The sequence below is a fragment of the Haliotis cracherodii genome, unplaced genomic scaffold, assembly GCF_022045235.1.
Source record: "Haliotis cracherodii isolate W230 unplaced genomic scaffold, xgHalCrac1.p SCAF_4, whole genome shotgun sequence".
NCBI classification, from domain to species: Eukaryota; Metazoa; Mollusca; class Gastropoda; order Lepetellida; family Haliotidae; genus Haliotis; species Haliotis cracherodii.
This window is the reverse complement of record NW_027266297.1, coordinates 9,804,771-9,822,137: the sequence shown is the minus strand read 5'-3', so window position 1 is coordinate 9,822,137 and position 17,367 is coordinate 9,804,771. Positions and strand designations below refer to the sequence as shown.

Below are 17,367 nucleotides of genomic sequence, written 5' to 3'. Positions count from 1 at the left end.
AGTGGAATTTTCCAGATACTAAGTGGAAATTTCCAGTTAATAGGGATATGAATTTTTTTTGGACATGGCCCTAAAAGGCTTCTGTAGATATTAACCCTTAATGTAAAAAAAATTAAGGGTTGTGGGTTGTTACTCTTAATGTAATTTTTTTTACATTAAGAGTTAACACATAACCCTTAATGTAATTTTTTTTACATAAAGGGTTGTAACAAGGGTGTCAACTTCAGAAGTTGACAAATCCGGTCATTGCATTCACGACACTGGTGCTTGTGCATACGGCAATACACGATGGTCACGTGTTTCGAAGGTGTACAGCTTTATATGAAAAAAACGCCCAAATTTTGTTTATATCAGGAAACATCCTGTCACAGCTTGCATACTTCAACGGTGAAAAAGTCCGGTCTTTGGTCCTGTGATTAGCACATGAACAGAGGCAATTGGGTAATGAGTTATGTCTGCAATATTTCAACAGAAATTATAGTTTCCGTTTAAATTTCAACCATGCACCATGAAGGAATTTATTTTGCAAACCTGTGTAAAGATGTCATAATGTTCGCGGGCCTACCGGGATATACTTGTAGCACGCTATATCAGGCGACTCACATTGAGAGGCACGATTATAACATAGGATGGGAATGTATTCGGAGCAAACCCGGACACAATCTCACCCTGGACATTTCAAAACAACACAACGCAGTGACTCAGAGCGCTATTTACGAATAATAGCCCTGTTGGCGTCGCTCAGCTTCGGGTCTTAAAGTGCGCACGGCGTAGTTTTGTTCGGAAACACTGTTGAAGGTGTTCCGAGTATGGTTTAAACAGCTCATAAACACTAGGCATATCTCCTCATACGGTAGTGGATCTACTCTGTAGGCCTAGTACTCGGAGAGAACTTTACATGTCGAGAGGAAAATGACTGTGGAAACAGGCAGGGATGGTGATCCTAAAAGTGAAGAGACTGCCTTAGGATCTTCGGCCTCCAGAAACAATGTTCGTATTATATATATACTAGTATTTATGTATAAAGGACGAGTGGGAGCTGTTTATCGTACAATAAAACGCTGCAGAGAGAATAAACCACTCGGGGCTACACCCCTCACGGTTTAACTCCCTGCAGTGTTTTATTGTACGATATACAACGACCACAAGTTGTCTATTTCTTATATGAGATATCAACATGATGTACAGCCTCTTTAGGATGATGGTAAAATGTACAAGCTTTATAAATATTTACCGGTACTTGAATAATGATGACTCCCTCAATAGAATCCAACCTTGGCAATGTCGGACAAGTCCATTTTCTGCACAGGTGGGTATTTCCCCATATTCGATTACCTGTACCATTTCTCCCAGTACCGATTGTCATATCACTCCTGGTTTTGGATGCGATCGTTCGGCAATCGCGTAAATATGCGTTGCCCAGTTACATTTATCAGGAACAACTCACTAGACACTCCCCTATCAAAAATAACGTCATCAAGTTGCGAGCGCGTGTTCGAATCTCCAGAAATTAGGCCTATGTCATGACAGAACAAAACGCTCGGTTCCAATTAAAATGAGGCATCTACTCTACAGTGGGACTAGGCCTACATCAATTTTCAAAACACAGTAGGATTATCTCCTCATAGTAAAGTCTTTTAATCTCATCAACGAAGCAGTCAGTGTTAATGCCCTAAGCATCATGCCGTGGCAAAAATATCCACTATCAAACTATACCGTATTTCCTCTATTCGACGCTAGGCGGTCTATTAATTCCTAGAGAGCCGTTGACTCGGAATGTATTAGAGGAAATATAGATGCGTTTTACAGTTCCTGTGTGATCCATCGGCAGCCATTTTTTTATGAATTGATATGTAGGATAGCGATGTATTCATGCGCACGTCTTTTTGTGTGTTTGACGAGTTATTTGTCCTGGACGTATGGATTATGAACGAACAACACTTGAATCACTTTACTGTATGACACCAAATACATTACCCATCAAAACATTATGCTGCCCTTAAACTAACTGACCCGTGAAGATCTGGGGTAGAATAGGTCTTCAGCGACCCACGCTTGCCGTAACAGGATAGGTGGTCAGGCTCGCGGACTTGGCAACTTCATGTACTCGTGAATTCAGATTCTTACGTCGGGGGCCGCTTTCAGCTGGGGCCATATCGGCTCATTCCAACACTCAGTTTCTTGTAGATTAGGAACGGAACGAGTGGTTTCAAACGACATCGGGATCGATCTAAGTTTGCTGAGAGCTACAGCTACAAAGCCAGATATCTTTTTTTCAATTAAAACTATGAGCCTGAATATTTTTTCACCTGGCAACGATGATGTTTTTAAAAGATTGAAGCAAGATTATTTTTTCAAGAACTTTCTGAGACAATTAAATCCAAGCGCCTTCCCCAACCCGATTATTGATAAGAAATAATTTGATAATAATATATTTATTTTGAGTGGCACTACATAGCAATTTGATAACATTACAGCACAATTGAAGCGCCCTGTAAATCATTATGTAAACACGTCAAACAGAGCCGTCTCCCATTATCTGGGACAGACTCGAATACAATGACGACAATACAACCATACAGAAGGGGATAATAAGCAAAAGCTGTCCAACAACCAGGCAGGTAGTTCATAATATTTTGATTTTTGTGCCACAAGATATAATAAATACTCGAACTTCGCCCAAAGCATATACGTGAAATGGTGCCAGGTCATGTGAATCTAGTAACCCACGACCAGAGGGTTTTGGACAAAATTCGTTTGCATAATACACTAACTTCTATCTGAGTGAAGAATGATCTGACACCACCCTGTCATGCATCTCAATTACAGTTACAGTTTGACGCTTAGTTTATAGTTAATTGAATTGAGTAAAGGCAATATCATGGAGGGGGACACCAGAAATGGGCTTCACACATTGTTCCCATGTAGGGAATCGAACCCGAGGTTTCGGCGTGACGAGCGATCTAGGCTACCCCACCGCCCCTCTGTATCTATAAAGTTCTTGGGGGAGATGCAGAGCTACAGATAATCGGCGTATTTGCATAACACATACAACTACAACGCTAATGGTCTGAATATATATTTGTATTTAATAAGTGCTAAGCCTCGCGTATTTTTAATTACACATGTATATCGCTGACTAACGGGATCGGGTGGTCAGGCTCGCTGACTTGGTTGATGCAAGTCAACTTATCCCGATTGCTCAGAACGATGCTCATGATGTCAATCACTGGATTGTCTGGCCGAGACTCGAGTATGTACAGGCCACCGTCATACAGCTGGAATATGAGTGCCGAGTTTAACAAAGAAACAAACAAATATTTATGCAACATGTTAAACGATATATGAACATTTTAGACTGTTCACCACATATCAGGTGAGCTACAGTGTTGGGGCACTATTTCTGCAAGTTTGTTAAGGGTAGGAAACTTTATTGAAAATGTTATCAAATATGTCGTGTATTGAATATGTACAAGCTATTTATCCGTACTACGCTCCACAAAACACTTTCCATTCGAGTTGATACAATCAATACATCGGGGCGGTCGGGTAGCCTAGTGGTTAAAGCGTTCGCTCGTCACGCCGAAGACCCGGGTTCGATTCCCGACATGGGTACAATATGTGAAGCCCATTTTCTGGTTTCCCCCGCCGTGATATTGCTGGAGATTGCTAAAAGCGGCGTAAAACCATTCTCACTCACTCACTCACTCACTCACTCACTCACTCACTCACTCACTCACTCACTCACTCACTCACTCACTCACTCACTCACTCACTCACTCACTCACTCACTCACTCACTCACTCACTCACTCACTCACTCACTCACTCACTCACTCACTCACTCACTCACTCACTCACTCACTCACTCACTCACTCACTCACTCACTCACTCACTCACTCACTCACTCACTCACTCACTCACTCACTCACTCACTCACTCACTCACTCACTCACTCACTCACTCACTCACTCACTCACTCACTCACTCACTCACTCACTCACTCACTCACTCACTCACTCACTCACTCACTCACTCACTCACTCACTCACTCACTCACTCACTCACTCACTCACTCACTCACTCACTCACTCACTCACTCACTCACTCACTCACTCACTCACTCACTCACTCACTCACTCACTCACTCACTCACTCACTCACTCACTCACTCACTCACTCACTCACTCACTCACTCACTCACTCACTCACTCACTCACTCACTCACAATCAATACATCACAATGCAGCCATGTGGCACAAGGCACTGTAACTTGCGGTGCCGAGTTGTGTCCCTTGGGCCAGAAACATGATCATGGATTCGTTCCTGATTCGCCCCGATTATGTTTCTAGGTTTGTCAGCACCATGTCCGTGCTCGTGGGTTTCACCGAAGTGGTAAACGTCTAAGCCTCGCACCACACGGGGCTTTCTCCCAGTTCAAACTGATACACCCTGTTAAAACGGCATAAACCAAAGTCATTCACACACTCAGTGTATCAGTGGGGATTCCAGATTTGAATTAGCCCCAACAACTTATACTGGTTGCAAGAGGCAACTTAATGCTGGTTGACTGCATGTCCTTTTACCCTGATGCTCACAACATCAATCACTGGATTGACTGATCCAGATTATTTCCAAGCTGCCATCATCTTCCTGTGATATTGAGTGTTGCTTTAAAAAACATTGGCTGATAATGTTATAAACTGTTATGACTGCATCTGACATTTACATGCTAGAGTAATTATGGTAATTGTCATTCCTGTTATGGTGTGATAAGGTATTTGTGAACTGGACGTGGATTGATAAATCATGTACACAATGTGGGATTAATTCAGGCCAACTAATCTTGAACTCAATACGTTCTTCTTCTTCTGACACATCAGTGCACTGGAGTTTTTCTCTACCCTTGTGTACCAAAAGTACAGTAAAGTACAGTTGTATACTGTATATAGATGTACAGTTGTATACTTATACAGATGTATATAGACGATATAGGTTCAAGGTGCACAAAAAATATAGAAATTTGTTTAGTCCAAACTTCCCATGTTCATCTGAAGATCTTGTGTCAGTAGCGACACAAAAGTACAACAATTTACTGCAATTAATGCAAAAGAAAGCTTACGAAAGTTTGCAACTGGTAAACATGCTTAGCACGAAATTAGGTGACGCATCGCCATGTGCTTTTCCGCGTCAACTCGCGAATTTACATTTTTACGATTTTATGACAAAATGATATAATTGAAGCAAAAACATTGTGATAATTCTAATTAATAATGCTCACAAATGTCCTCACATAACCGCAGTGACCACAAAAACCGCAGCTCTTCTTACCAAAGCCCTCACCGCAGCTGGCACGGAAACCCCACAATCATCCAGGCCGTTATATTGCCTTCAGCTAGAAACCGGATCAAAGTACTAGGAACTTGAAACACAAGTAAAATACCCCTACGAAATTAAACGCAGTACCTGATGATGAATTTACCAATCCAGATTACATCCGGGCAGTTTTATTGCCTTATGCTAGAAACCGGATCAAAGTACTAGAAGCCCCACATCCCCGCCCCTCCCCGACACCAAAAAAACATAATTACAATATGAAACACAAGTAAGATACTTCTACGAAATAATCCTTAAACTCAGTACCTGAATTTACCAATCCAGTTTACAAGGCAATGGTTGGGAGAGTTTTTTTGCTACCCCTGGAGAGACTAGTTGGTATGGCACGTGCTTTGATAAAGCCGTTGCTGCGTTAACATTAACATGAATATTGTGTTTTCAGTTTTGGCTTGAATTATATGTTATACTCGTTAAAGTCTTCGCTTTTCTTTTCAGCCATCACGCGACAAGGGCAGAAGTAACCCTTGTCTCCGAGGGATTCTGTTCCTGTACAATATCTGTTTTTTTGTAAGTAAAAAAAGTGACAAAACCCTTCCCACATCTAATAGAAATTTCTGCATACAGCAGAGTCGATAGTACGATTCCGATTGTATCATAAGCATGTGATAATGAATCACTATCACATAGTGATGACACCGGGTGTTCGTGAAACGGTGAGCATATCCTGCCCTACCGGTGCCACCTGTCACAAACACATGCAAAGGCAAGTCAATTATTGTTTGCTTGAATTTACTGACACCATGGAGATGCTCAGACTTACGGAGGTAACTTAGCCATGAGACGACGAGTACAATATCCACAGAATCGGTAACACGAAAATCATAATTAATTATATGATACTACTCAAAGTTTTCCTGAGGATCAAGTTTTGATGATATAAAAAAAAATCATCCAACAAATGAAGATTGAAATATCCCAGAACACAATGATTGGGTAACCACTTTGGGAACTCAGTTCTATGATGGATGAAGAGAGCCATACGGTCATGGGAACGGGATGCTTTGAATCCTGTATTTGCATGTATCGTGAAAGAATTGTTGGACTGAGGATCGCAAGAGCTGATTGCACTTATGCCCCCTCAGCGTCCAAGACGTCGTTTGACGACCAAAGAATTAGGCAGATGCATAGGCATGCTTTGAACTGGGTCTACACAACGGACGGAATCGACACCAGACGCTTCGATCAGCTACCCAGCGACATGCGGATGGTCGACAGCGTTCAACCACACAGCGCGAAGACAGGCTTTCCTGATTGCGCTTCGTCCGGATTTGGAAGGGGTTCAGTGGAGCTGAAAGAACCGATTCCCTTGTCTTACAGCGCGGCACGATGGCACGTTGTCCACTCAGAGAAGGAGATCATTGTCCGCATGGGGTGGCTTTCCGGTCACCAGATCTCAACCCTATCGATCACATGTGGAACGAGCTGCAGTTTGCCCTCTCACAACGCCCTGTCCTTCCGACAACTCTACAGAAACTCGATAATGCTCTTACTGCAGAGTGGAACAATCTTCCCTTGGCAATCATCCAGACACTTTTTGGGAGCATGTGATAGCTTCACTTGGATCACATATGCGCTACTGGGAGTTATTTGTTTGGACAATTGAAATTGTTTTGGTGATTTTTGTGACGTTTCAGTTGTGGACAGATGGGTTATCTGACTGATTATTGGTTTTATGTTGTTTGACAGACTTTTGTTTATTAAACATGTCTTCACGCAATATTGTTCTTTTGCTATTTCAACATACGCACACATTTGACGTATTACCTGTTAAAGTGGTGATCCTTAGCATACTTTGAGTAGTATATATTTAAGTAGCTCCATGTAAATGGGCATGTTCTGAGTTTATGACATCTTAGAGCTTGGACATCTTAGGGGTATCATATCATGCAATACTTTTGACACATTGATGTAGTATGCCAAGGGTCAAAGTCATCCTCAAAGCAAAGCCTGAACATAGAGCTTATACCCCTGTTTTCAACAGGCACATTATCAATCACTTGATTGGCTGAAATTGAGGGCCAAGGTAATTAAACCCGAAGTACATATAACTTCTAGAAACATGTAATTTTCTGTTTTAAAGTTGTCTTGGATTGGGCATATTTTTTATGTCATTAAACCGGAAGTTTCCATTTTTGGATTGTTTGATGCGTAGGACTAAAGTGTGCTGCATTTGACCCCGTTAGGTATCAAAATGAATATAGATAGGCATTGGTGAGGATAGCTGTCACCATAGCTGTCATGATTCTGTGGGAGGTTTTGGGGGCATTCTGGAAAAGGTGGGTATGAAGCTACTTTTGTTGTCATTATCTAAAACCGAATATTAGCAATGCAGATATTCATGTCTTAGTCTTCATATGTCAAGAGTCACACACTCTCCCACACTGTGGCATTCCATGAAGATACATATATCGAATAGTCAGATATGACCTCTAGAATAGGACTCTCATTCACCCACTCTCCGACACTGTGGCATTCCATGAAGATACATATATCGAATAGTCAGATATGACCTCTAGAATATGACTCTCATTCACTCACTCTCCGACAGTGTGGCATTCCATGAAGATACATATGTCGAATAGTCAGATATGACCTCTAGAATAGGACTCTCATTCACTCACTCTCCCACACTGTGGCATTCCATGAAGATACATATGTCGACTAGTCAGATATGACCTCTAGAATAGGACTTTCATTCACCCACTCTCCCACACTGTGGCATTCCATGAAGATACATATGTTGAATAGTCAGATATGACCTCTAGAATATGACTCTCATTCACTCACTCTCCCACACTGTGGCATTCCATGAAGATACATATGTTGAATAGACAGATATGACCTCTAGAATATGACTCTCCTTCACGCACTCTCTCTGATAACATACTGAAGATAAATATGTCAGATAAATATAATCAGATATATATGACATGAACACGCTGACTCAGACTCATTCACTCTAATATCCTTCTGTGGTACTCCATCAAGATAAATGTAACAAATATGGCATCCCAACTGTGATTTAGACTCACTCACTCACTCTTGACATCATACTGTGTCATTCCAAAAATATGTCAAATAGTCAGATATGACATCCAAACTATGACTCTGCTGTCAAGCTGACTCTGATTGCTTCTGTTTCCAGGTACTTGGGTGTGCAGCAGTTGTTTGGGGTGTGTTGTCTCTGGTAACTGAGTCGAATGCCATCAACATCAAGGGGGAATTTGGGCTGTTTTTGGACGCAAATGAACTGGATTATCAACTTCACCATGTATCCACATACCTCCTTGTCGTAGTGGGCGTGGTTGTGGTCCCCCTTGCTATCTTAGGGTTCTACGGTTCGATACGAGAAAATAAATGTATCTTAGCTTATGTAAGTATACAATAATTATCAACTAAAGATTTGAGTATGTTTGTTTGTGTACAATGTATTTCCTTGTAGCAAGATCAGCTTAGTCGTAAATGTGATTTTAAAAATTACAAAATGTGTGATCTTTTTCATATTCTGAAATGAAATGTACATACATAATTTTGTGTCAGACACATCATGATATCACTTAACACGATGTAAACACAAGCTGTATGTCACATTAATTGCTATTACAATTTACAACCAAGTACAGCTAAACCCTCTCAGTCCAGAAATTCCACATTCCGGACACTTATTGTCGGAGATGTCTGGGAATTCCGTAACCCAAACGATTGGAAAATGGCACTCTCTGAATGAACATGGTTTCACATTTATTGGGAATCATTTTGTATCAACTATGTAAAGTAGCTGTGTTTATTGTGACCATGTGTATCTGCTTGTGTTTCAGTACGGCTCAATATTAATACTAGTATTAATAATACTGTGCGTGATGGCAGGATTTTCGTTCTCCTTCAAGACTTCTCTTTCAGACTCTGTAAGTTTGTTTATTTGTTCGTTTGTTGTTAAACCCGCACTCAGCAATATTCCAGCTATATGACGGGGTGTGTAAATAAACTATTCTGGGCCAGGCAATCCAGTGATTGACATCATAAGCATCGATATATGCAATTGGGATACAATGACATGCATCAACCAAGTCAGCGTGCCTGACCACCCGATCCCGTTCGTCGCCTCTTACGACAAGCATGGACTATTGACATTTTTCACACTTTCGTCATTTTGGATCGAAAACGAGGCTTGGAGAGCAATGCTCCATGCAGTCTGAGTCGCATTAGCTCATATGGAACAGACAGCATGTTGTGCATTTCACTGATGGACATTTCAAACAAGCAAACAATGGTATCCTCTGTATCTAATACAGAAGATATGTCACATATAATCATAAGGTCCAACTAAAATATGCTTGTAATAAACTGGAATTAGCACTTTGCTGTCAGGATCCCGGGAGTGAATCGAAAGGTTCATTTCGAGATATGTATTTCAGAAATAGATTGTTTTATCATATCCTCGTCGGCATATAGGTACAATGTGACAATACATTCAATGACAGAAGTTTTGTATCGTATATGAACCGCATAACATGAAACAAGTCAGTGTGCTCAGTCAATGCGTGGCTTGGCGAACTCGAGATCGTCGATCATGTTTATTTCACGTTTCATAGTGGTGTTTGCTGCACAACGCACTATCGTTTTGCCATGAGTCCAGTTGACTAAAGACACCTTTTCTGCTATGATTTTCATCTTAACATATTACGATGTAAATGAATATAGTTCACAAAATAATTCGTGTGTCAAAATAAATATTCAGAAGGGGCGATAACTCTGTTCAGTGTGTACAATGACAGATGATACTTTACTTGTTCTTCAAACATCACTTACTTAACTGATTATTGCTGATTGAAATTGCGCTGTGCACGACAAAATTAATAATGTGTGAACTGTTTAAAATAAGTTAAAAGGAAACTAAAAATTTATAAATATAAATAATGCATAAAATTGAAGAAATATAAGAATTGATACAACCACCAACTTCTTGAACACCCTCACCTAATCCTGTATGATGATAGGTAATTGTATATCAAAAGGAAGCTACCAATACATTTATCATGAATAGTTTGAAAATGTCTTGATCAGATATGAGTACAGATAAAATAACAAAAGATAAAAGGGAATCAACTTCAATTGGTAATCAAGCCAAGATAAAATATATGTATCGGTACAAATTATGTTGATGGAACAATCTGCATTTCTCATATTTAACAAAGAAAAACAAACACAATATAAGTTTTCAAAACTTAACATGGACTGGGTGTCTTGGTCAGTCAAAAGCACCTAATTAAATTCCCGGAGAAAATAATTTTCTTGCATGTGGACAAATGGTACAATGTGCTTTTTTAGTGTCTGATAAATATTGGCCATGTTGTTTTGTGAGTGAATAAGGCTTTTCACTTCCTCGTCCTATTTAAGTAAAATGTGACAGGAAGCACATTTGTTGATTGAATGAATATGGCTTTTCACTTCCTCGTCCTTTGACAGGACGCACATTGTAACAAGTGTGTTACTGTCAGCAGGAAGCTCCCCCAGATATCCGTCACCTCACCAGAGTGTTAACAATAGTAAAATATTACATCATAACAATATAACTATTGCAAAATGACACAGTAAGCACAACAATATTCTTACATATAAATTGATATGATTAATAATCAATAATACATGGCAATTGCTTGCACAAAAGAAATCTTTTTGTTTTAAAAGTTTCAAAACATGTTTGTGGGCATAAAACCAGATGGGTTTCACAATTAAACAAAGGGAATAAATGAGTTATGATTGCATTACGCAAGGAAATTAAAAATAATTCTGTTTATACTTTAAGTTTATAGTAATGTCAATATCAATTTATGCATTTGAAATATTTAAATACAAACTGTTAAAGAGTTATCTGTTTCTGTAAATTTTATAAAGATCACATGTAGATTGAACATTTACTGGCCATTAATTAGTTGGGTTTTTGTTCATTTCATGACATGATTAATTTGGTACAGTAAAGTAAATATCATTTTGGGGGAAATATTCTTTTCAAAATTGCAGCTCAAACTGTACTTTAATTCAAATATTAACACACGCTTTATGTAATAATTCAGTTGAAACAGAACAGAACGGCCAGACTCAAATTTATATCGGTAAGGAGACCAGATAACAGTAGAATAATTTGATTATCGGTAATAAAACCACTTTAAGCTTACACGCCGTGATAAAACCACTATAAGTTTACTTGCCATGATAAAACCATTTTAAGCTTACACGCCGTGATAAAACCACTTTAAGCTTACACACCGTGATAAAACCACGATCAGTTTACATGCCATGATAAAACCACTTTAAGCTGACACGCCATGATAAAACCACTTTAAGCTGATCCGCCATGATAAAACCAGTTTAAGCTTACACACCGTGATAAAACCACTTTGAGCTTACATGCCGTGATAAAACCACTTTAAGCTTTCCTGCAGTGATAAAACCACTTTAAGCTTACACGCCATGATAAAACCACTTTAAGCTTACACCCCGTGATTAAACCACTTTGAGCTTACACGCCGTGATAAAACCACTTTAAGCTTACACGCCGTGATAAAACCACTTTAAGCTTACACGCCGTGATAAAACCACATTAAGGTTACATGCCGTGATAAAACCACTTTAAGTTTACACGCCGTGATAAAACCACTTTAAGCTTACACGCCGTGATAAAACCACTTTAAGCTTACACGCCATGATAAAACCATTTTAAGCTTACACGCCATGATAAAACCACTTTAAGCTTACACGTCGTGATAAAACCACTTTAAAGCTTAAAATGCTGTTGGGAGTGGGGGTCGATCCACATCACTTGTTATTTTTATATTTTGAATAAGAGAGTAAGTAATATTGCGGCATGGTGTTACGAAAGCTTTAAAGTGTACATTTAATTTCCTTCCTTTAAGTGATCACTGAAGCTGTGAATGAAGTATCATCTTACATTGATGTAACTATTGTTCAAATGTTAACTACAACCCATTTCGTTTAGCTTGCCTCACGCATTAAGAGCGTTATGCGTGATTCGTTATCGGAGCTCTATGGAAGGGACACACAGACCATACCGGAGAATAAGCTAATCACAGAGGCGTGGGACTCCATGCAGCGACAGGTAGGGCTCGCACTCTGACAGTGTGAGTGAGTGAGTGAGTGAGTTGGGTTTAACGCCGCTTTTAACAGTATTCCAGTTATATCGCGGCGTGTCAGCTTGATGTTGGAGGAACGCCCGAAGTGATGCAGGTCTCAGACGTTTACCTGTTCGGTGAAACCCACGAGCACGGGTATGGTGCTGACAAACCTAGAAACATAATCGGGGCGAACCGGGATTCGAACCCACGACCATAGATTTCTGGCGTTCCCAAGGGAGAAACAACAACCCTTTTGGAAGTGTGAAGTCCTCCGGGAAGAGGGATTACCAGACTTATAGGGTTTTCCTGACATAACGGTGTTGCAGGACATATAACGGTGTTTCCTGACATAAAGGTATTTCCTGACGTAACGGTGTTTCCTGACATAACGGGGTTTCACTGCTTTGACAAGAACCTGTATGGCCTTATTCTGTCTTCAGCTGGGCTGCTGTGGCATTTCTGGCAACGTCTCTTCAGCAGACTCCTGGCCGTACTATTCCACGAGAACGCTTTGGTACCTGCAACAGTATGAAGAAGGTGACTATTCCTTGTATGTATAAGAGTGCAGACACGGACATACACAGACAGGGATGCACACATACAGGGACACTCAGACACACAGACAGGGACACACACAGACAAGGTGAGGTGAAGTGGGGTTTAACGTCGCGTCCAAGATTATTGCACTTATATAGCGACGTGCATGTACGTGTGTGTGTTTGTGTGGCTGCTTGTACTACTCCGGACTGTTGCCGATTTATAGTGCTAACTCACTGAGATACCATGCCATAGTTTAACATGAATATGCCACTCAGACACAGTATACAGACTCCGAGCCGACCAGTCCTTGTTTTAGCCCCTTAATGCCGAGCGCCAGACAGGGTAACAACAAGTACCATCTTTTAACGTCTTTTTGTATTACGCGGCAGGGGATCGAACCCCGGACCTTCCGCTCTCCGGGCGGATGCTCTACCACCAGACAAGAGATACACAGGCACATGCACACACATACATACACACAGAGGCAGGACACACACAGAAAGGCACATACACACATGTGCACACACACGGACATACACAGACAGGGACACACACATACAGGACACACACACAGACAGGGACACACACAGACTTACACAGACAGGGACATTCACAGACACACACACACAAACACACACAGAGACAAAGACACACATACACATACACAAACAGGGACATTCACAGATATACACACACAAACACACACAGAGACAAGGACACACATAGACATACACAGACAGGGACATTCACAGACACACACACACAAACACACACAGAGACAAAGACACACATACACATACACAAACAGGGACATTCACAGATATACACACACAAACACACACAGAGACAAGGACACGCATACACATACACAAAGAGGGACATTCACAGATATACACACACAAACACACACAGAGACAAGGACACACATAGACATACACAAACAGGGACATTCACAGATATACACACACAAACACACACAGAGACAAGGACACGCATACACATACACAAACAGGGACATTCACAGATATACACACACAAACACACACAGAGACAAGGACACACATACACATACACAAACAGGGACAAGGACACACATAGACATACACAGACAGGGACAAGGACACGAATACATGGCCACTCAGACAGACAAACATACACACACACAGTGACCCACATACAGTGACACATACACACATGTGCACACACACGGACATACACAGACAGGACACACAAAAACATATACAGACAGGTACACACACAGACAGGACACACACATAGACAGGGACACACACAGATATACACAGACAGGGACATTCACAGACACACACACACACACACACAAACACAAACAGAGACAAGGACACACATACACATACACAGAGAGGGTCACACACACGAATACATGGCCACTCAGACAAACAGACACACACACTCAGTGAAAGTCTTTTGCTTTCTTTTAGACATTTTTGTTCATGTTTCTCTTAGCCTCATTGCCACTTGTTGATGAATTTCTTGTTCACATTTTGGATGGAATGTGTATTTGTTGCAATGTTGTAATCCTATTTTAGTGCAAATCTATTGTCCCCAAAATTATATAACAGTACATGATTCACCATATGAGACATTGGTTCAAATCCACGCCATGTGATTGTAATAATGGTAAAACATATCGTCGATCCAGCTCAATAGTCTGCCCTCAAGTTTATACATCGTAATAAAAAATACTTGTGGACATGATTCATTCACTCCAAATCCAGGGTGTTAAACACACGGCACCAGTGCTAGTTCTGATCACTTTGCCTATTGTTTATATGAACTTTTCTGCTCTTTCTGTATGTCTTTATTGAGTTGTTTCAATGCAATATCCATGTGTAACCGAATGCGCCGTCATCAGACAAGGCACGATTTCCATCAAAAGGTAACACGGTGCAGAAGGTCCCCGACAGCTGCTGTCATGGAGGAGACTTGGCCGTCTGTACCGGACAAACCTACTTCCCCGGGCCACCTAACCATCTCAATCCACACACGGAAAGGTTTAATAAGACCAACCCTTATTTATACACCAATGTGAGTACTTGCCGACCCCACATTGGGTGGGAGGGGAGAGGGGGCGGGGGAGATATAGGAACAGAGTTCGTCCGTCCGTCCATCCGCTTCTCAATGTGGACAAATTTTCAGAAACGCTATTCAAGTTAACGAAATGAAATTGAACACACTGATGTTACTGGTCACGATCTTAAATGAGTTCGAAAATTGGTGTCGTACATTCAGATTTTACTTAAGAATTGACCTTCACTTTGTGTGAGTTCATTGGAGTATGAACCTTCATAGATTGAGGACCAAACTGTATCAACGTCGGAGCTTGCTTGTATTAATTTGTCATTTAATCTTCTTTTTTTTGATGACATAAAGCAGCCAACGTTTTTTAAAGTTTTATAGGTTTTTTTAATAGTTTCTTTTCACTGCTATATGGATAAACAAAATTCTAAAGTTCCCCATGGCGAGGGATAGTGATAATGCTGTTTTCTTGTTTATTTTGATTTAGTTTTCCCATTACATGTTTTATTCCCCTGTGTAGGTTCTGGGGGCACGGGTGGCCCAGTCGTCTAAGGCGCCGCGATTCGCTGTGCAGAGTTGCGTCCCTTAGAACGCCAGAAACCCGGTTCGAATCCCGGTTCGCCCCGATTATGTTTCTAGGTTTGTCAGCACCATACCCGTGCTCGTGGGTTTCACCGAACAGGTAAACGTCTAAGACCTGCATCACTTCGGGCTTTCCTCCCACATTAAGCTGACACGTCTCTCAATTGCGTGGATTGATGCTCATGATGTCAGTCATTGGATTGTGGCGTTAAACAACAAACAAGCTTGATACCGTATTATCTGAAGCAGATATATTTGGTGATAAGTTGTTGATGAAAGTTCAGCGACAGTTTTTTGCCATAATCATAATGCCGTGCATAAAATGATGCACTCGAAACATTATTTTTTCTTACATGTGCACTTATTTGTTTTTTTTTCAGGGCTGTTATGACAAGCTTGTGTCGCATACGTTGAAGACGTACAACACCACTATTGGCATAGTATCTGCAATCATTCTGCTATTCTTAGTAAGTGTAATGTTAATGTGTCTTTCTGAATGTGTTTTGAAATAAGGGCCTTCAAATGCAAAAAATACCTTTGGAGCCGTGCCCATTTCATGCAGCGATAAGACAAATGTAAGTCTATGCTTAACTATGCTAAGTCTATGCTTAGCTCTGGACAATAGTAATAATTGGTTGGCTTGTTTGTTGTTTTGCACCGGTCTGTAAATAATCGAGTCTGGACCAGATAATCCAGTGATTGACATCATCAGCATCGATCCAAACAATTGGAACCGATAACATGCATCAACCAAGTCAGCGAGCCTGACCAGTACTGAGATTGTGTTGTGTACGTGGTCGATGTAGTTTGTCTTCGACAAAACCTGTGACTGATATATGGTCTGTCTTTTTGTGTGTGCCCAAAGCCACAGTGGAGACAAATTAGAACGACCTTACCAAACCAGACTATTTTGATTAATATAGTTTCCCTTTTTTTCAGGTTTTTGGCATCATAACAGCCTTCTGTCTCCGTGCAAGGGTTGGTGGTACGTCATCACCAGGTGTTGTGATGTGTAAAGACGTTTCTGGATAAGAGTGAATTAGTGAGTATAGTTTGACCCCCCTTTTAGCAATATCCCAGCAAGATCACGGCGGGGGACGCCAGAAATGGGCTCCACACATTGTACCCATGTGGGGAATCGAACTCGGGTCTTCAGTGTGACGAGCGAACGCTTAAACCACTGGGCTACACCCACCGTTCTGGACGGGACTATGTATATGTAAGTTGTGAGTTAACGTGACAGACGCTCACCATAAGTATAGCGAAATTAATGGCGACAGTTTACATTTCGTTTTGAAATGATAAAAGCAACGGTCCTATCCGTAGCTTCCAGCTAGTTCCCGACTCACTGTGCTCTGCAACAACGTATGACGTATTTGGATGTACATAGTATTTCTGTTCAATATATTTTTTCCTTAAATTATCATATTTACAACATACAAGTAGAAAATGAAATTTGGCAGGCACAACAAAATACCCAAATGTTTAAGATTATGTAAACAATGTTCTTTAAATGTTGTCGAAGATGAATTTCATTTTCTACTTGTATGTAGTAAATATGATAATTTAAGGAAAAAATATATTGAACAGATGTACTATGTACATCCAAATAAATACAAGTTTATCTCTTTAATTTCACATGTGAGCAAAACGGCTA

At 40.6% G+C, this 17,367-nt stretch overlaps 1 protein-coding gene across 3 annotated transcripts; it reads left to right on the top strand.

Annotated features, from left to right (window-relative positions):
• Window positions 1–773: 773 nt before the first annotated feature.
• LOC139479946 (leukocyte surface antigen CD53-like) lies at window positions 774–17,149 on the top strand. 3 transcript variants are annotated; one of them, XM_071262884.1, is made up of 9 exons: window positions 774–990; window positions 5,833–5,904; window positions 8,543–8,770; window positions 9,216–9,302; window positions 12,395–12,514; window positions 12,971–13,067; window positions 14,965–15,137; window positions 16,091–16,177; window positions 16,650–17,149. In XM_071262884.1, exons 1-9 carry the CDS (start codon window positions 913–915, stop codon window positions 16,740–16,742), a joined length of 1,035 nt encoding a protein of 344 aa, XP_071118985.1. In that variant the 5' UTR covers window positions 774–912; the 3' UTR covers window positions 16,743–17,149. The 3 variants fall into 3 exon arrangements, with proteins under 3 accessions (XP_071118985.1, XP_071118986.1, XP_071118987.1); XM_071262885.1 differs by having other exon boundaries at window positions 14,989–15,137; window positions 16,650–17,146; XM_071262886.1 differs by lacking the exon at window positions 16,091–16,177 and having other exon boundaries at window positions 16,650–17,148.
• Window positions 17,150–17,367: the final 218 nt, after the last annotated feature.